The sequence below is a fragment of the Ursus americanus genome, chromosome 7 (genome assembly GCF_024610735.1).
Source record: "Ursus americanus isolate L20-20 chromosome 7, mUrsAme1.1.p, whole genome shotgun sequence".
In the NCBI taxonomy this organism is placed as follows: domain Eukaryota; kingdom Metazoa; phylum Chordata; class Mammalia; order Carnivora; family Ursidae; genus Ursus; species Ursus americanus.
The window spans coordinates 55193637-55215224 of record NC_142133.1 but is presented as its reverse complement, the minus strand read 5'-3'; the positions used below and the strand labels follow the sequence as shown (position 1 = coordinate 55215224).

At 44.6% G+C, this 21588-nt stretch overlaps 1 protein-coding gene across 1 annotated transcript in view; it reads left to right on the top strand.

Moving 5' to 3' along the window:
- The first annotated feature begins 19475 nt into the window (after positions 1-19475).
- TMEM178A (transmembrane protein 178A) overlaps positions 19476-21588 on the top strand; it is a 47291-nt gene continuing 45178 nt past the window's right edge. The window contains exon 1 of the mRNA XM_045809019.2: positions 19476-19980. Within this exon, the coding sequence (XP_045664975.1) occupies positions 19581-19980 (400 nt within the window). The 5' untranslated portion in view covers positions 19476-19580. The remainder of the gene's footprint in view (positions 19981-21588) is intronic.

Sequence of the window (21588 nt, the reverse complement as noted above, 5' to 3'; positions counted from 1 at the left end):
TCTGTTTGGCTCGGGCCCTGATTTCAACAGAAGGGGAAAAGAAGAGAGAACTGCCAACAAGGCCATTTCCTTCGACTGCAAGTCCCATCGTGTTTCCTGCATCTTCTGAGTGACAAGCCTGAAGGGTTCGGAGGAGGATTTTCGAATTCAAATATTTTATGTTCTCAATCACAGGACATAAATAGTGGAGGGAAAAGATCATCTCTAATTAAAGTCAGCAAGTGTTTATCAAATGTCTAGAGCTTATCATTATCCCTAACCTAGTTATACAAGTCACAGAGGCAAAAATATAAAATGTAGCTCCAGACTTCAGGGGTGTACCCAGAAGTCACTGTGCCGTTAAATCATCTCATGCATATAGAAATATAGCTAATACTCCAATATGGTTCATGGATTTAGATGTACAATGACTCGAATTATGCCGGCTGAAAAGAAACCACACAGAGAACCTTCGTTGTAGTCTTCCTCTCCAGCACCAGCCTTTCAAAGACTTCTAACTCTAAGCTCTAACATTCTGGGAGTCCTTATTATTATAACTAGTAATAAAATCACATGCACATGGGTACATACACACACACACCCCTCTCCGTTGCGTCACTAATAAGTTGGATCACACAGAAAGCTGGCCAAGGAATAGCCACTGACTGGCTGGCTGATCATTGTTGGGCAAATTGGATCAAGCCACAGAAAAGTAGCCTCAGATAAAGTGAATGATTTAACATAATTTACTTTCTCATAGTGAGAGGCTCTGTTTAATTTTCACACTCCTGTGTCTGATGTCTGTTCATGAAATATATTAGTTCACTTCTCAAAACTTCCCCGCTGGTGAAAGACACGCATTTATTTTTAAATACATACTTAATTTGGGGTCTATAAGAGTAAACTATGCCTCTGGGAAAGAAATGCATTGCATGGATACACTTCGTGAAGGTAAACACACAGAGGCATTCTGCTTTCTGTTAATTAATGATAGCGATGCCAAGTTTTTATAGGAAACCAATTTTGCATTTGAACACCAGGGAGACCTTCGAGCATAAGAAACGTTTCAATTTAGGAAAACTATAGCATAGCCCAGAGTCCAAATATAACAGGTGAATGATAGTTGGTCTAGAAAATTGGATGCATTAGGAATTCGTCCACGAATGTTCAGTAAATGCAACTGGACTCCTGAAACTATTGTCTTGAAGCTGAAGATAACTCCGCAAGTTGGGATTTGTTCCAGCGTTTTCCCAGAAGTAGGAGTTCAGATGCATAGACTGGGACTGTGGGAGCTGAGAGAGGCTGGGCTGTGAGCAGCCCCCTGGGTGGAACCGTGCCTTGGGCATGCCTGAGGCTCGCCTAGCTGATGTGGGATCAATATTCCGTCTCCAAATGGAGAATGAGTCTGACCTTATTGCAGAATGGGAGTTTCGGCGTCCTCTTGTTTTTATTCATTAGGAAGTTATTTATGAATGCTCACTAACTGTGACGTGACCTCCTTGGTATATTTAAAGCAACCCTAGGCTGCTGTTGTCAAAAGTTTCATTATATACACAGATGCCTTGAGCCGGCAGGAACGCGGAGTTTGACAGGGAGAGAGGCACGTGATGTGAGGGCTGAGTCACTGCACAGCTCGCCAGATAACCCCTCTTATGCAACGGGCTCTATTCTAGTGCTGCTACCAGCTCGGCACCATCTCGACTGCAGCAGCCCAGGGCTTGGGCACAGTTGTCTGCCTGGAGGCGGAGCTGGTGAGGGAGGAGTGATGAAAGTCAGGACGGTTACTTCCAGTGAGAACACAGAAGTCAGGGTTCTCTGAGCCCTCCCAAAGGGTCTACCCTTTGACTTGCAGAATCAATTCTACAGAAATACTCCGACAAGTGTCCCCAAATACGTGCACTGTGAAGCTAATTACGGAATCACACGTAGGCATGACAAATTGGAAACCTAAATGGGAGGGGGCCACAGATGACGTTACAGCCGTGCAGTGGAGTAGTATGCCGCTGCGAAAAGCAGCTTTATATGGGAACAGATGTCCACCATCCATTTCTTAAAAATTCGTTTTATTTTATTTTCATGCCAGCGTAGTGGACATACCGTATTCTATTAGTTTCAGGTGTACAATGTAGTGATTCGACAGTTCCATACATGATACTCAGGAAGACAGGTGCTTTAAATCCCCCTCACCTATTTCACCCATCCTCCCACCTACCTTTCCTCGGGTAACCAGTTTGTTCTCTATAGTTAAAAGTTTGTTTCTTGGTTTGCCAACTTTTTTCCCTTTGTTCATTTGTTTTGTTTCTTAAATTCCACATATGAGTGAAATCATATGGTAGTTGTCTTTCTCTGATTGACTTGTTTCACTTAGCATTATACCCTCTAGATCTCTCTGTGTTGTGACAAGTGGCAAGATTTCATTCTCTTTTATGGCTGAATAATACTCCAGTGTGTACTACTTCTTTATCCGTTCATCTATTGAGGGACACTTGGACTGGTTCCATAATTTGGCTATTGCAAATAATGTTGCAATAAACATAGGGGTGTATATATCTTTTGCTTAGTGTTCTCATATTCTTCGGGTAAATACCCAGTAATGCCATTACTGGATCATATGGTTTTTCTATTTTTAATTTTTTGACGAACCTTTATACTGTTTTCCACAGTGGCTGCACCAGTTTGCATTCCCACCAATAGTTCACATCCTCGCTCACACTTGTTGTTTCTTGTGTTTTTATTTTAGCTATGCTGTATGTGCACCATAGATTGCTGAAGGAAACATACCAAAGGGGAGGAATACATATATATGACATATATATGTATATATATCAATCATATATAAGATTTGATCCCTTTTCTGCTGCCTTTGGTGGTTGGAGCTGGAGAAGGTGAGGGAGGGACGATTACTTTAGCTTTCTGTATTTCTGTATTGCTAGAAAGTTTGCAATTAACATGTATTACTTCTGTAACTAAATACATATTTGCAAAAGGAGATTAAATAATTTAAAAGCTTTTCAGTCAAGATTCCCAAAGTAATCCTGGGATTACACAGTAGCCAGTAAGAATGAATCCATAATTACAAACAGGTTCCACAGTAGCTCTAGGCTCCTGGTTGAAATATTTCATCCCAGTGTGTTTCTAGAATAGGGGTTCTGTCTTCTGAGAGAAGGTAGAACAATAAGTCCAAGCCGTTTATTGATCTGGCCCTTTTATTCTACCAGCTTAATGATACTATTAATAATATACATTATTCATTCCCTAGTTTACAGTTTATAAAGCACTTTTCACATATTGAATAATGCAACAAAGCTGGGAACGGATACTATGACCCGTATTTTCAGAAAGAGTACTTGAGGTTTAGGAAAGTCAGTTGATGTGTTCTAAATCACACAACTACTTCGGGCAGAATTGCAGTCAGGGAGCGATTCTATCCCCAGTTATCCAATAATTCTAGATAAATCACTATTTTTCGAGGTCTCAGCTTCCTCAACTGTAAAACCAGGTTGGGGAGGTTTTCTAAGTATCAGAGTATACAATAATGTAAATGAAACCGAGTAAACACTTCTACCCTCCACCCTCAATTAATTTTGGGACAACTCCATGAATATGTTCAAAGATACTTATGTATAAAGACATGGCAGACCTCCTTTCTATTAGCATATTCAGGTGTGAGGAAAAATCTATATGTTTGTGAGGAGATTTAAAGGACTAATTATTACAGATGAGTTGGAAGGAGCCCAAGGTAATATGGCGCTATCCTCCCTGCGGTGGCCTCCCTTCCCCCGTGGCACAGAGGGGAAATCAGGAAGCTTCTGAGCTCACGTGCGTCTGTACTAACTCAGGTGGTCCTGGCCCACCAGAGGTGAATTGTTCTCTCCTGATCTTGGGAATTTCAGCTGCTTATATAAGGGTTCCACTTGAGTAAGAGTAGAGAGATTTTATTTATTATTTATTAATTTATTATTTATTTATTGTATTACTTAATTACTTAATTAATTATTGGAGAGAGAAAGAGTGGGAGAACGTGTGTGGTCCTGGAGTGGGATGGGGAGAGGGAGAGGGAGAGCAGCAGACTCCCCGCTGAGCCCGGAGCCCCACACAGGGCATGGACATCTGAGATCCATCTCAAGACCCTGAGATCACCACCTGAGCCGAAATCCAGAGTCAGATGTTCAATGGACTTTGCCACCCAGGCGCCCCTAGAGAGACGGTTTCATACAGATCTAGTTGATACATGGTAGATCTAAATAAATATTTGCGAAATAACAGATTTGCAGTGTGACTATTTGGCAAATTGAGGTCAGAGTGAAAGAATTGGCTTTTCTTATGACTGAACTATCACCTTGGTCTTATTAGTACTGTCTCTCAAACACCTGAATCCTAATGTTGTACTAATCAACACAGTTTTCATGAGCCTACACCCAGAGGACTGTGTTCTTTTGCTTGCCTGTTTGTGTTTTCATAGGGCTGTATCTTAAGACGCGGATTTTGTTTTTATTCGGGTATGGCGAGGCCAATAGATCAAGAGATGACTGCCATCGAACAGATAGTTTGTTACTGACAGTTTCCAAGAGGCGGAGCTACGCCATGCCATGGGGGGGGGGCACGCAGGGAAGCACCAGGGTCAGTCAGGAGGCAGAGGGAACGAGGGGAAAGCACAGCTTTTATTATGGTTTCCGCAGGAAGAAACAGGTGAAGCAGGGTAAAGAGGCTTAGGATTGGCTAGTTGGAATAATTCCAGGGAGTTCTGGGGTAGAGCGGCTGTCTCTACTTGTCCAGTACCTGGCTCTGGGGTGATTAGGGCAGGCATATAATGGCTCAGCATGTGAAAACCGAGGAAAGGAGGTGGTCTAGGTATGGCTCTGGATTGGTTGGTCTGCCTACGGAAAGTGGGTGAGGTTTTTACTCTCTAGGAACTGGTTAGCCCTGGGAGGGGCAGTCTCTTCGGGGTCAACAAAGACCCAGAGGTCAAAGCATCAGAATAAAAAGACATGCTTAATACAGACTGATCTCAATTAGATTAGCCTCAAAAAGAAGCAAAGAATTGGCAAACAGGAGTGCTGATAAAATTGGATTTATAACCCATCACTCTGTATAACGTGGACCAACATATTACTCTTTAATAGCCCATCACTGATTTGGCATTAGTAAGTATGGGAAAGGCTTATTTGTATGTTTTTTTCTTCCAAGATCACGAGATTACTTTGTCGTATGAGATAGCTTGTTTTTTCAGTTTTCCTGCAATTAAGCTATACAGGGGTGGGATTCTCTGGTCCCTCCACCCCCCCCCCCCCACACACGTATATCAACTCACCTGTCAAGTTGAGAGGGAGTAGATATCTGTAAATGTGTGTGAGCGTACGCAAGTTGATATATACACACGCCTCTCACTATCTTCCTTTTATCAAGGTACTGGAAGCTAAAATATAAACCTTAACATAAATTCCACGGAATTCCAAAAAAAAATACATCTTAAAGTTGCAAAAGATACATTATTGCCCCTCTACCCAAGAACCGCTGCCCCTCCCCTTATCTAGTTAGAGAGAAAAGTTCCCTGAAAAATGTACAAATAAGTACACGTCTTTCATTTTTTTAGGAATGACTTAGGTAAAGACATCATCAGGATCAATGGATTTGTTCGCTGTAACCTGTGGTACCCTGAAGCAAGCCTACATCAAAAAGGAGCCCGCATATATTATTGAATATTGGTTTTGTTTTTACAATGAATGGATAGTGCCATTGACTCTCTTCCCTTTGACACTTACTCCCCCTCTCCGCCCCCACCCCGCGCCCCGGGGGCAGGCACACCCTCTTGAACACCAGTGAGGCAGGATACGTCACAGAGCACGAGGGGGGCAAAGTGCTTCTTGGCCTATGTGTTGATCTTCCATGTAGGACTGGCAAGACAATGTCTATATACAGACACCTTTTTCTTTTCTTCTTCTTTGTTTTTTTTTTTAAATGCGTGTGCCCATTTCTGGTCCAGCCAGAGAGGCAACAGCTCTCTGGGCCAGGAGTTCTCTCTGCTGGAAGGGTCCAAGTTAATCTTGTAACTAATTTCTTTCTTTCATGACTTCATTTATGGCTACAAAAATACCCTTCCTCTGCCTCCCTATTCAGGTCTCCTCCCCGAATGGTGCCAGTTAGACACATGTAGCCCAACTTGTAATAACTAATAAACTTTTTTCTTATCACAACATCATTAGCAAGGGAAATAAGCCCCAATGCCTGAACAACAGGGACCGGGGCAGGTAAAATTAGCTGCAATTGAACCCCCTGCGTTCAATGACTAAACTCCAATTGTGTTCTTGACACCTTTCAACTTTTAGAGTGTTAAGAATATTAACATTCTTTGGCTTCTCCTTCCTATTTTCTTTATTTTCATGATAGCTTTTTTATAGGTTTGATTCTTTTTTTATTGAAGTATAGTTGACATACAGAATTTTATTTCAGGTGTACAACATAGTGATTTGACAGTTACAAACATTCGGAAATGCTCACCACAATCAGTGCACTTAACGTCTGTCATCATTCAAAGCTCTTTCCTATTTTGTTTTTTGTTTTGGGCTATTTCTCCGTAAAATACTCATGATCTAGCCACATTCCTGGCTTTATTAACTTAGCTCCTTTTATTTCTACTGGTTACCCTTGATGTCCTTCCTTCGTGCTGTCCAGTAAATTTACCTCCTCCGGATCAATACTGCTCACCCAGCATATGCCTGCCTTAGAAGGAACCCTCAGAAACCTTGGGTCCTCTTTTGGAGGCCATATTTAGCGTCCACCTGCGACAGCTAGGGCCTTGATTACTTGGGTTCAGGTAATTGGGGCAATAGGTAGGTATGCTTCATTCTGTTAAACACCAGCTGGAAACCCATCATGACTGAGTTCAACATAAAGCTGAATGGAAAAAAAAAAATCTTCCGGCTGTTTGAAACCGGAAACAGCTCACGGTTCCGCACACCTCTGAAGAACCCACTGGATGCCTCTTTCCTGTGACGGTAACAGGCAATGGTTTGCGCTCAGGTCTCTCTGTTGCTTTCTGGAGCATCTGCTACCTTTACTGTCCAACCCCTCCTATTCCTGGATGGCAGCGAGGGCAGCACTTTGGGTGAGGGAAGGAGTGCTCGCCAAATTAAATGCCTGAAGAAAATGGCTGCCTGGAGCTCAGGGGAATTGGCTCAGGCATCTAGTCTCCAGCTGTTAGGAATTTTAATTTTAATTTTTTGGAATTCAGTCGACACTCGGAGCATGATCAAAGAGGGAGCAGGGTAAAGGAGGAGGGAAGTAGTGGTGAATTGCAGGCCACCTGTCTGAAAACTGTATTAGTTTCCAGTTGCTGCTATAACAAGGTACCAGTGCCTTAAGGACTTAAAACAAGACAATTTGTTATCTAACAGTTCTGTAGGTCAGACATCCAGAATTAGCCTTGCCAGGCTAAAGCCAAGGCATTGGCAGGGCTGTGGTCCTTTCTAAAAGCTCTAGGGGAGAATCTGTTTTCTTGCCTTTTTCAGCTTCCAGAGGCTTCCTGCATTCTTTGGCTTGTGGCCTACTTCCTCTGTGTTCTAAGCCAGCAACAATACATTTCTCTAACTCTACTCTCATTGTACACCTCTCTCTCTCTCTCTGGTTTTAAGAATGCATGTGATTAGATTGGACCCGCTTGGATAATCCAGGATAATCTCCCTATTTCAAGATCCTTAATCACATCTGCAAAGTCCCTTTTGCCAAGCAAGGTAACACATTCCCAGGTTCAGGAGTAGGGAGAGGAATTATTCTGTCCTACCACTATCAAAAAGTTAATATTCTCACTGAGCTAGAGAAAGGAAGCGTCTACCTTTAGACCTACCTTTTTTCGTCTCCCTCAGGTCTAATGGGATATTCATAGATTTTTTAAGAAATTCCCTATTTGACATCAAATCAGTCTGTGACAAATGAAATTTTATTAAAAGGCAACCAATAATAATATTAATGATATCACACTTTTTCTTTATTCAAATTATCACTTTAATTTCCATCTTAGGGGCAACTTTGGTCTCTCCTTCTCCATGTCTTTCCTTCATACATCCATGAGCTTTCTCTGCCTTCAAAAACTTAAAACTTTCTGACCTCTAGTTATAGAATGATTCTTCTCCCACCTTTGACTGCCAAAGTTCTACAAAAAGTAATCAACATGTGTTATCTTTATTCCCTGCTAACTTTTTCAACTTCTGTTCATCCTTCAGACCCTAGAAGTTTTATTCCTGCCTTAACCTCTCTATTGACGCTGACCCACTGAAGGCCCCAGGGATCATGTCGTTGAGGTCCTCTCTCGCCCTCTACTGACTCCTGGATGTGCCTGCAATTCTCAATACCACTGACCAGGCCCTTCTTGAAACTCCCTGTCCTTGACTTGTGTGGTTCTCCTGACTCGCTCACAGCAGGCTGCCAGACCCTGGTTCCTTGTCCTCCACGTCTCCCTGGCCTCCAGACACAGCCCCTGCTCTCCTTTCCTACACCACCTCCCACAGATTTCTCAGCATTGTTGCCGCTAGGTGGATACCTGCTAAATCTAGTTGTCTAGCTAGCCAGCGTACATTTCCATACAGATGTCCTTCTGTCCTCTCAAACTCAAATGGCCAGAGCTTAAGCCTCCAAATCCATTCTCCCTCCTGATTTATTTACCTACTTACTTATTTAAATGTTGTATATTTATTTTAGTCAACAGATCCATCATTGTTCTTGTCATCTTGGCTTGAATCTCCAGCATTTGTGTCTCTTTTTTTTCCCCCTTTGGTTGACCTATTTTCCATTTTCATGCATGTTTCTGGCATCTCTTCCTTTGTGTCCAATGCCACCATCATGACTCTCATCACATAGTCCTGGGTGATCTGAAGTCCTTCTCACCATTTATTTCACTGCCAGTGCTAGAGTCATTCTTGATCTCCCATTTTCCACCAATCATTCTTCTTTTCTTCATTGCCTAAGATCTTAGCATTGTTTAAAGCCTCTACAGTCTGAATCTAATCAATATTTCCAAATTTATCCTAAACTTTTCATCACAAATTTTCCATTTTAGCAGGACCAGGATGCTCACTGTCCCAGAAACATAACCTTGTTCGTTACTATATCTGGGTGCACGTGGTTTTTCCATCCCTGAAATATTCTCTTCCTCTCCACCAATTTACTCCTATAGATCTTTCAAAGCTCAAGTCCCAATTTCCTCATCAGTACTTCTTTGGCCATCTCTATTTATAAGATTCCTCCTTCCTCTGAACACATTAACATTTTCTGAGCATAATATAGATCAGCAGAGAACTTCCATAAGGTCCAATCATCCACCCACCCATCTTCCTGCAACTGTCATCATGTCCTCAATTCCTTCCACTGTTACTAGGGATGAACTCTGCATTCACCTACCTAAGACAGCCTCTCCACTTACCTACTCTTGGCCATTCACTGACTTTGCTCTAGCAATTCTGCTTCTTTTTTCTGTATCAATTTCTCTATCCCTCCTGGATCATTTCCATCAGCAGGCAAACATGCTGTTATCTTCTCATCTTCAATAAAACAAACAAACCCTCTCTTAATCCCACGTCCAAACTCTCCTAGTATCCATTTTTTTTCTCCTTCACTTCATGGCAAAATTCCTTGGAAAAGTGATCTGTATCCACTGCTCCAACTTCTCTCTTCCTGTTCTCTCTTGAATTCATGCCAGTGAAGCTTACGTCCCCAACACTCTGCTGAAAATGCTCTTATTAAGGTCACCAAAAGCTTCCATTTCGCTAAATCCAATGTTCAATTCTCTTTACTCACCTTGCTTGACCAGTCATAAGCTTTGAGACCTTGAATACTGTCCCCTATTTGAAACTTTCTTCACTTGGCTTCTAGGATGTCACACTCTACTATCTCTCTGGCTACTCCCTTCAGTCTCCTTTGCTGGCTCCTACTCATCTCCTAGACCTCAACTTGTAGCAGTGTTCCCTGTCTCAATCCTTGGCCCTCTTCTCTTTTCTATCCACACTCCCTGGATGACATCATCCAGTCACAAGGTTTAAAGTACCATTGGTATGTGGATCCTGTTGGCTCCCAAATTTACATCTTTAGGGGTGCCTGAGTGGCATAGTTGGTTAAACATCCAACCTCTTGATTTTGGCTCAGGTCATGATCTCAGGGTCGTGAGATCGGGCTGCAAGTCAGCTCCGTGCTCAGCTGAGAATCTGCTTGAGATTCTCTCTCTCCTTCTGCCCCACCTCTAAAATAAATAAATAAATAAATAAATAAATAAATAAATAAATAAATAAATAAATAAAATATTTTAAAAGCCAAAACACAGTAGGCAAGAAGATCAGGGAATTGTGGAAATGGCCATTCTCCTAAGCATGAGCCATCCAAATCTTTAAGCACCCAAATCCACACTGACCCAGGCTTGGGAATTATTGTTCCAATCCACCCCGACCTGTGCCTACTGCTTGGTGCGTTGTTTATTTTGTGCAGTGTTTACATAGATTTATAGAATAATAGTACATAGATAACACTTCTTGATTGTGTACTATTTGTTATAATCGCCTCTTTTTCCTTTGTCTTGAGAGCAACTTCTGTAGTTCCTCTTCTCCAAACTTCCTTTGAATTGCCAGGAACCTTAGACAGCCTTAATTCTGATGCTGGCTATATTCTGGGTTGAGCTCCCCCTTTCCAGATTCCATATCTAGTTTGCTGTTATTGCTACCAAATATAAGATTAAAAAGGGTTCCGTACAAACCCAGTTAGCAATTCTGCTGTGAGAGCCATTTTAAGTTCTCATTTTATTGACACAAGGAACCTGAGCTTCTTGGCCAAAGTGGCTGATATGAAATGGAAAAGGGTAAAGTGCTGAGTGAGAGTGGGAAAAGTAAGTAATTACAACTCTCCCCACAAAATTCGGGAAAAGGAAATAATCAGACAGTAAAGGAAATTGAGAAATTAAAGAATTTCCCTAACTATCCAGAAAGCAACCCCTTGAAATTGGGATTAAGCTTCATTGTTTAAAAAACTTCAGGGGTTTCTCTTAGCTAAATACTAGAAGGCTTAGGAGAGAATCCCTTTCTGTTGTGTTTTTGTTTCAGCGGGATTCATAAGGGCACATGGTAACCTGGCTGGAAAACACTAAGGGACATCTCCCCTACTGCCAACCCCCTCCCTGACCTGCCACTCACACAGTCCAAGGTTCTTGATCACACACAGATTGCAGACACCAAATAAATTAGGCAGATGGAACTCATACATCAAAGCCACCTCCTTGGATTCCTTTTGGCCATTGGTGCATTTCCTCTCTCTCTTTTTTAATCAGCCTCATAAATCTGACCCTGACAAGGTCCTACCTCTCCATACCAATAGTCGGAGGTGAGATGGTAATTTGTCCTCAAGCTTTCATTCGCTTCTCCACTCGAGTAACCCTCAATGCCACGTGGCACCCATTCATTACAAGGGCTCAGGTGTGGCTATGGAGAGGTGTGTGCCAAATCCTGCCAAACGGGTTCCTCCTTCCAAAAGCGCAGGATGGTTCTCTAAGCATCGTGCACATCAGATGATTACACTGCACAGTGCCGGATGAAATCCTTGGCATGCTGACAGCCGTAACGAATACAACACATTATGTCCTCTCCAGAGGATCTCCTTCCTGATCGCTATGCACGTACTGGCTAACAATTACTTGGGCCCAAATAACTTTTTCAAGATGGTTATCCAAATCAAGAGTTGAAGGTAAAAACAGAATTGTCCAGGGCGGTGACCTCTCTGAAGTGGAGGCAGGTGTCTGCAGACCTTTGTTGATTTCAACCTTTTCAGGGATAGCTGACTCAATCTTTGTCTCCTGGTCTTGAGAGTATGAATCTGGAACGTTGACCTAGCTCATGTGGGCAAAGGTTGGACTTCTCATTTGCGGAGAACTTCCTTCTGACTTCTAGCAGCTGCCTCTTGGCTGAGTCTTGAGTCCTTCTTGAGTGTTTGCTCTTTTCTCCCTGTCCTTATAAGGAGGCTGTCTCTTTTACTTCTCTCCTCCAGATGCTGTCCACAGTTGGCTTAGTGTCCCCTTGCCGTCTCAGGGCTTCCTCAGCCCCCTGCATAGGGAGGGGAAGGTCCAGGCCCTCCCTGTATTCTTCTAACATGATTGGTACCCATAAAATGCAATAAAACTATGGGAGGTCATGTCTACAGAGGCATTTCTATCTAGTCCATTTAAAGACCTTGAGAAATGGAGATACCTTATCGTACTCTGGCAGCTTATTTTGGCTATTCACAAAATAGCATTAAACCTCTTTTATGGGCTCATAACAGAAGAGCCTATTGAAAGAGCATAATGGTTTCTCATACTTTTGAGTGCCCATCATTCCACCAATACTATAGACTATTTATGTTTTTAGGGGCCTTATGGTAGACCTCTGTGCTTTTCATTAGGGCACAATCCTTGGGAGAAGGATGGTCTGTACTGTGCGTAGGATTATGGCTTGCAAATGTGAGCAGTAACCAAATATTACTGTTGGAGATGATAAAAGACAAGAGCCGCCATTCATATCTGGAGACCTTACCATAGGTCAGCCTTTATACTATGTCGCTAAGTGTTTTATATTCTCTGTGGATTTGATCCCCACAGCAACCCTAAGAAGAATTTTACTACTTGGATCCCCATTGCACAGATGAGGAAACAGAGGTTTGGAAAGGCTATGTAAATCCCTCTTCCCCACAAAAACAAAACAAAACATGCTAGAGTTTGAACCCAAGTCTTTCTGACTCAACATCCCAGACGCTATTGTCTCTCTATATGTTCCGATACCATATCCCTGGCTTCCCTGCCTTGGCTGGGGGATGTGCATTGTCTTGGTGCTTGAGTGCCTACGAGGAGGCCTTGACCTGAATCTCTCAGTTCTTCCAGCTACACTTCCCCTAAGCAATCTTATCCAGCCCTGAGAATTTAAATATCAACATACTTCTAACACCTATATGCTGACATCTCTAAAATCTAAATCTTCGTTCCAGACTCCTTCCCTTCCTCTCAGGCTCATATAGCCAACTGAGATTTCTAAATGGCATCTCACGCCTAACAAGTCCAAAACAGAATTTTCACTTCTCCCCAAGTATGCCTGACTTCCCATACATGATACCGCGGTTCAAACAGACCAGAAATGGAGGCATGGTTCTTGAGTTCTTTCCCTCATCTGGACTCGCAGTATTTCTGTGACTTTGACCTCTACCCACTTCTCTGCTTCTGCTGCTGTCCCTTAGTCTAAGCTACTAATACCCCTTGTCTAGACTATTGTAATAGACTCCTGACTGCTTTCCCTGCTTTCGCACCTGCTGCCCCCAGCCCCAATTCGTTTTTCACATAATCTTCTGAGTGACATTTAAAACAAAAATCAAATCATGCTCCTCCCTGCTTAGAACTCTTCAAAGGTTTTCTTTTGACTAAAGTCCAAATTCAGAGTGTGGCCTTCAGGGCCACACACGATCTGGTCCTTGACTAACCCTGCAACTGAATCTCATACCACTCATGGCCTCACTCCCTGCTCTCTAGCCACTGTGGTCTCTTTTCAGTTCCTCAGTAGTACAGAGCTCTTTCATGTCTCAGGAACTTTGCACTGGGTGTTCCCTCTACTTGGAACATTCTCTCCCTGGCCCATAGGTGCTCAATAAATGTTAACTGAGGGGGGCCTGAGTGGCTCAGTCATTAGCGTCTGCCTTTGGCTCAGGTCATGAGCCCAGGGTCCTGTGATCAAGCCCCTCATTGGGCTCCTTGCTCAGCAGGAAGTCTGCCTCTCCCTCTGCCTGCTGCTCCCCTGGTCATGCTTGTGCCCTCTCTCTCTGACAAATAAATAAATAAAACCTTTAAAAAAATAAATGTTAACAAATGAGAACAGTAGTTTGCCTCTCCTACAAGAATTATATAAATAACATGAAAAAATCATGTCATTAGTAACTTATTTAGCCATTTGTATTTATGACATATAAATGATATGAGCTTAATATAAGTAGGCTATGGGTTTTCTGAAGCATGTTTATATGTTTCCATGAATGGAGTAGGGAGGAAAAGGGAGAAGGGGGTGGGGGTGGAAGGAAACATATTTAACATGTGGTAATCATGAATCCTGTGGAGTAGATATTGATATCCCTGTTTTTCCAAACTCAGGTGATTTGGGGAGGTTAGGTAACTGGCTAAGAGTGAGCAGGTAGGAAGAAGTTGTCTGGAATTTACAGGTGGTCTGTCTCCAGTGCCTCCGTATGGTTCCCAGATCCTGGTGCCTGAGAGCAGACACAGCTGAGGGAGGACGTTCAAGGGTAAGAAAAGGGGAGACACCTGGCAACACTAGCTCTTTTGCTCGGGCAGTGGCTCAGGCTGCTGTGAATTGGAGAGACTGAACATGTTCTATCCAAGTCTATGCTCGTTGTCAAACATGGCCTAAATGAGCTGCATTAGACCTCAACTTCAAAACCCAGTACACACACACACACACACACACACACACACACACGCACACACACACAGATAAGGCGGGGAATACAGTTACGTATGGCAATTAATAAGCCACCATCTGCTAAAACATCCCACTCCGAGTGGGATTTAACATGGTTATGGGTTTCTTTGAATGTGTGTGTGTGCGTTTTTCCCACCATATGTGTTTAAAGGCTCCAAAAAGGAAACAGCTTAATCCAGAAATGTGAAAGAGAATGGTGACATTCTGTGGTGTGTCACTGAAATGAGAAACTTATCAGGCACCATCTATTTTGGGGGTTTTGTGGTATTTTATGGTTCCAGGCTTCGAGTTAGTGACAAAATGGCACTGCCAAGATGACTTACCACATACGTGGGGTGGAGAAGAGCACTGTGGTAGGCACTGCTTCTAAAATTTCCTTTTGGCTTTGCCCTGGACTGAGTTGACACACATACAGAAAATATCCCTTCTCCTCCAAGGCCTAACTGAGAAAGCGTCTATTCTACTTGGCTTACCTATATTCTTCCCAACGGAAACGAATCCCTCTATACCAGATTTTCCTGTGTGAACCTCTGATGGCGCTCATCCCAGGCAACCCTTCCTGTAGCCTCTTGGTTTCTATCTTTCTCCTCCACTGACCTAATGTTCCCGGAGGGTACAGCTGTGGTGTTTTTCATCTCTGCATAATCCAGTGGGACCTAACACAGTAACTCACTTTGGAGGTATTCAATATCTGTTGTTGAATGAAAATAAAATTGTTTCAGGGAAACACTGTAGGATGGCGACTCTAACCCAAGATACCTCAGTTATTTGCAGAAATGACATATTGTAGATTAACAACATAATTGATTCTGTCCTTATGTTAAAGGCTAAAAAAAAGTGTGATATTGTAAAAAAAAAAAATCCTCATTCGTTATGAAAGCCAGGGCGTGGTTTTGGTTAAACTGTATGGTCTGAATCCTGTGGAATCTAAATGTTTGAAATGAGCGAGGATATTGCTTTTGGTCTCAGGGTTGGGGCAAAGAATATTCATGGTTAGCATGGGTGGCTTAGCATAGGTGTGTCAATAAATCATTGCCATAGCTCTGTGATAATTGGAGATCTGTGTGTGTGTGTGTGTGTGTGTGTGTGTGCGTGTGCACACGCACATGCACAGACCTTTTATAAGGAAATATTTATTTAAGAGCTTCCTGACTTTTAAGAGAAATGCAATGAGTGTCGCAAAGCACCTAGATATTATGATAGTGTGTTTGCAGAAGACAAAAGTATTTTGTTTTCTAAATATTTAAACATGGCCAACACATCAGTTGGGATGTTTAAATGTTATGGGAATAAAGAAGGACTCCAGAGTAATATAGCAGATAATTCTCTCCAACCTAGAAAGGAGAGTTGGAAGCTGAAGGATGGCATGATCAAAGTAATATTGGAGAAAGAGGCATTTGACAACAGTATGCAGGATAACTGCACACAGGGCTGCTCCTGGAACCATGGGGGCCAAGGTGGAAGCTGTAATAATAATAATAATCCCCTGTACCGTGATGGAGGCATCGTGATGGCCCGTGATAGAAATGTAGAGGAAGGATTGGGTATGAAAGACATTTTGAAGGAAAAATCTCTGTGATTTTTGTGAAGGTGATAGATGATTCTAAAATATTGAGTCGGAGTGACTTGAATGACTTGTCAATATCAAGGAAGGAGGAGTGGGGAGGGGCAGCTGGACACAGGGGAAATAGGCGAGTTTGCCTTTGGACACAGGGAATTCAGTAATCCAGTGAGACACCCCGATGGCAATTCCCTGGCTCTATCCCTGTCCTTTTCGGACATTGTGGTTCTCTGAGGGATGCACTGGGGATATCAGATCTGGAGATGGCAAAGAGGAAATTTAAGACAGGCGAAGAACCAGCTAAGTTTGAAAACGTCGAGGTCACAGCGCAGCCTCAGCTGAGACCTGCCACACCGTTCTGGTGGGATATTTGATCTCCTACATCCTGACTCTCTCCCAGGCCCTCAGACGCTGACTGTATGCTGCCTTCCTCTTCTGCTTCTAGTCATCTGCAAGCACGTGGCTTGTCGTCGGGCATGAGAACATGTCAGCTTTACGATTTAAAAATGTAGAAAAAAGTTCTTATTTTACGGTGGTCCCAAATATGAAAGCCTCCAAGCTTCTGAAGTAGATATATAAATCAAAGAAGTATATTCTGACTGTAATGCCAATATCTCTGATCTAATCCTCCTGGTAAAGTTTAACTCATCCTTTGGAACTAACTCGGAAGTCTCTAAGTAGCCTGCCTGCCTCCCCGGGCAGTTCGTTTTTTGAGTATCCATGTTCCCACCACACTTTGTTCTCATTGCTGCTAGAGCACACGGAGCAGTGGATGTGACCGACTCGGGCCACTAGGCTGGGAGCATCTTGAAGATGGGAACCGTCCATTCATCTTCGTATCCCCACTCCCGTGACAGTGTGGGGGTTAGTGGGTGACACTGCATTGTCGGAAATATCCAGAAGGGAAATTTTAAGAACGTGGATGGTGCAATGTGCAGTTGCCGTGGCAAAGCCTGTGTCCACATCATATGTCTCATCCCTGCTGAGGCTGTTAGCGCGGTACCAGCAGAGGCAGCACTCATTACATGCTGCCGGCCCATATTTGTAATGTGTGACATTTTTTATGAAATACTATCAAGGGTAATCCATCATAGAGTAACCTTTGGATTATATGCTGAGACCGGTCTTAAGCATAGGCATAAATGAACTTCAAAAATAATGCTATTTTCTAAGAAGGGTATGATCAAGGACTTGTGGCTAGGAAAATAAAGCAGAACATTATGTTCTTTAAAGTTAAACAAAAGTGCCTGAAAAAGAGGGTTCCTTCTGTCTGTTTCAGCTGGGGACAGGGCTATTGTGTGACGACAATCAGGTGGCTCTGAAATGTGGCAGGCTATTTGTGTCTTGTAGGGCATAGTGTATGAAAATGGGGTGAGGGCTCGCCAAGGGTTTGATCACCCTTGGGGCTTGCAAGGTTTGTGATCACCTTCTCTTGAGAGGCTTTTTTTTTTTTTTTTAAATAAAAGGACACGTGACAGCTTGAGTGAATTTCAGATGTCCACGGTAGGCTTACGGTTAAAGGTATTTCTCTCTGCGTATCCATAAAGATCTAGGATTTTACACACATTATAGAGTATAAATAAAAGAAGGCTTCTAAGTCTCATCATTTTTGTGTAAATCCAGATAAGCCTCCTTTGATGAGCTTAGCGTTTCCTGTTAAGGAAAAGCTTATAGGTGAGAGAAACACTAAAATTATAATTCTTTGTCTTCCTTAATTAGACTAGAGCTCCCCATAGATCTTGCTGAAGCTGTGAGAAAATCCAAGCAATAATTCGCACTGTCAGGTCAGCAGATATGGGCACAGGGGTCCGATATGACGGAAGGATTTGCTTAGGTGACCTATCTGTGAACTAAACAGCTTGGAAGAGGTATACAACCTTCGTTGGAAATACACGCGCTAAAGATGCTGAGCACAAAGGGCAATGAAAATAAATCCCAGCAAGATTCTTATTCTATCTTTACAGATGTCATTCTGGGGGAAGTATATAAATCCCATTAATACCAGTTGATGTGGGACACTAATTAATAAGTCTCATTAAATCATGGAGTAATGACATTTAGCATCTAATGAATGCCTCATAATCTCTTGATCATTAATATTTTACAGCATAAGAACATAAGAATCGGCATCCCCGGGCTCGTGCAGCATGGTTTTCGGTCCCTGACATGGCCCCAAGGGTATTAAGTGGCACAAGGGTATTGCACCTCTGTTGTAAGACTACACAAAGCAGTTGAATCTTTCAGCAACCCTGGGCTCTATCGTTTCCTCGTTTTAGTGAATGTGAATCTGTCATTTTCCCTATTTAACATCTATGGGCTGTACAGCGCCCTGGAAGAATGGAAGGGAGCTGAGATGTGGACCTTGTTGTGTAGCCTTCCTTTCTTGTTGACCCTCCCATTCCATGCAAGAAACTTGCATGGGAGAAAATCATTACTTTGATTTATTACTGGGGGCTTGCTTTATTCAAATGCAATGATCACCTCACAGAGCAGGTGCCATTGCAAGGGTTTATTGATCCTACGCTCTTCTAGAAATTCTAGGAGGCCGTCACTCTGCCGGGAGATAGAGGTGGTCAACAAAAAAGAACTCAGACTCAGAGCAGGCTGGAGGGAAGTGGGAGAAAATCCCTGGCCATCGTTCTAACGCTTCAGTGACACTCGGTGCCTTTTTTTTTTTTTCTTTCTCCAGAATAGGGGCTGGAGGAGAGAGAACGCTTAGAGGTTGCAGTGGGCATGGGAGAGGGAGAGAGCACCGGCAGACAGCTGCCAAGGGGGTCCAAGAGGCTGCATCCTTCAGGCGTCGACAGGAAGGGTCCTCAGCTCTAGATCACGATTCCAAAGAGTTAAATTTTACCACGTAGCCGGATCAGGATGGGATTTGCTTCTGGGTACAAAACGGGACACTGATCAAAATCAACTTGGACAAGTGACAAGACCGAGTCTGATGTCGGTGGATGTCTTTTAAGGTCGTTGGAGGGGAGAGGACGGGAGGCAGTGTGCTCAGGGGTAGGTGGAGAGAAGCTTCGAGTTCAGGGCAGGGCTATAAAGGGACACGGAGTCTGCAAACAGCGAGACAACGAGTGGGGAAAAGAGAGAGAGGAAGAGTTGAAGAAAAGTAGGGGGAAGTGGGGACAGGGTTAGGGGAGAGAGGAGGATAGGAGAGAAAAGTGAGGGCGGCGGGGAGGGATTAAAAGGGAAGGGGGATCGCTGGAGAGAAGGGCGGGCGGCAGGCTCGAGAGGTGGAGAAGAGGCGAGGGGACCGAGAGGGTGGGGGGCGCCGACAGGCAGGCGAGGGGCTGGGGAGAAGGAGGAGGGCTCGAAAGTACGAGCGGCGCGGGGGGCTGCGGGGAGCAGGGGGGCCTGGAGGGCGGTCGGAGGCGAGCCGGGAAGGGGGACCCGGAGCGAGCCGGGCCGGGAGCCGAGGGCGGGGAGGCCGCGGGAGGGAGGTGGGGGGCAGGTGGGGGAACGCAGGAGGGAGCGCGGAGGAGAGCCGAGGCCAAGTGCATTGTGTCTGGCGGCGGCGCGCGAGCCCACCGGCGGCTGCGGCGGGGCGGGAAGCCATGGAGCCGCGGGCGCTCGTCACGGCGCTCAGCCTCGGCCTCAGCCTCTGCTCCCTGGGGCTGCTCGTCACGGCCATCTTCACCGACCACTGGTACGAGACCGACCCCCGGCGCCACAAGGAGAGCTGCGAGCGCAGCCGCGCGGGCGCCGACCCCCCGGACCAGAAGAACCGCCTGATGCCGCTGTCGCACCTGCCGCTGCGGGACTCGCCCCCGCTGGGGCGCCGGCTGCTCCCGGGGGGCCCGGGGCGCGCCGACCCCGAGTCCTGGCGCTCGCTGCTGGGGCTCGGCGGGCTGGACGCGGAGTGCGGCCGGCCGCTCTTCGCCACCTACTCGGGCCTCTGGAGGAAGTGCTACTTCCTGGGCATCGACCGGGACATCGACACCCTCATCCTGAAAGGTGAGCGGCCGGTGCGCCCTGCGCCCTGGGCACCCGCGCGGGGAGTGCAGCCCGCGGCTCCCCAGGGGCGCGCCGGTCCCTGCGGCCACCTCCCCGCCGCGGCCCCGCGCTTCGCTCCCCGGATCATTTTTTCATCCTTCCCGGCCGCCTCCTTTCTTCATTTCTCTCCCTTTCTTGACCACCCCTTCCTCCCTTCTTCTCTCTCTCGCTCTTCTTTCTTTCCATGACTCTGTTCTTTCCTTCTCATCCTGCTCTCCCTCTCCTCCTTCCCTCAAGTCTGGGCTTTAGCACCCCCCTCCCCTCCCCGCTTTTATCTGCTTCTTTCCTTCCTTTGCCTCCTTTCCCCTTCTTCCTTTCCTTTCCCCTCATCCTTTGCTGTCTTTGTACACCTGCCTGACTTGGAACGCAGGTGTAGGTTTTCTTGAGGTTGCTCCCCTACGGAGGGTAACAATAAAAAAGACCCGACCTTTCCCAGCCCGGCACCTCAAGTTGTGCTTTCCTTTTAGAAATACCTTCGAAAGAAAAGTGGTGCAAGTCTCAGAAGTGGCGGAAAGGGGCTTTTTCTTGTATTGTGCTGATGTTGGCATTAGACGGAACTGGTGTGGCCATCCCAGTCTGGCAGGCTAATGGGAAGCAAAGGAGGCCCGAGACCTTCTTCCCAACCCCAAAGTGCAGGGTTTCCTGTTGATTAGACCTCAGATAGCATTCATGCATTGGTGAGGCAGTTGAACACAGATAGGACATCTACTTTTTCCCAACCTTCCTGGTCACTCCACACACCATCCTCAGTGTCTAGGCGCACTAGGGTGAGGGGAGGAGAGACGTGCCCAAGCCCTTGAAAGTGTAGCTCTCTGGATTTGGCGTGAGGTCTCTCGTGTGTGTGATACCTTGGAAGGTTGCTCTTGTTGTAGTTTTGGGTTTGGTCCTAAGTTGTAGAGCATAGGTTTACTCCTCTGAAATCTATGCCACACCCGGCTCCCGGGCGTGTAATCAGAAGTTTGATTTTTTTGTTTTGTTTTGTTTTTTGGTAATCTCATTCATGCAAAAATATTCAAGGGACAATCCCATTGGTGAAGTTTCCTTCTAACTTTCAAAGCTCTACTCTTAATATAAATTCTTTTCCTCTGAAATGAAAAAAAAACCTAAACCCCTTCTTTCCCTTGGACTCATTATTGTAAAAAAAATAAAAAGTCTAAAATCACTGCATTTTAGTATTTAGTAGCCATTTAGGAAAGCCAGCGAACAGACTTGTGTGGAATTACAGTGTGGAATGGGATTACATGGAAAGGAGGGGGTTAATACCATTTAGGCCTTCAGAGTCCTGTTAGTTGGCATATTCTCCATTTCTCATACATGTCAACTTCCTCCTTCCCATGGCTAGCTCAGCTGGGGACTGCCATCTGAAATCTGTCTATGCATGGAAGGACTCCAGCGCTTTTTTGGGGTGGGGGTGGGGGAGAAGATACAGTAACCTTCCTTTGGAAAGTGTACCTTTTTCTTTCTTCTCCTAACTCACATCCAAATCTGCTTTCACCTCATGAAGATGCTGCATAATTGATTCTGATAGCAGCATAGTACATGAACAAACTGTAAAAGCTGGATTTGGAG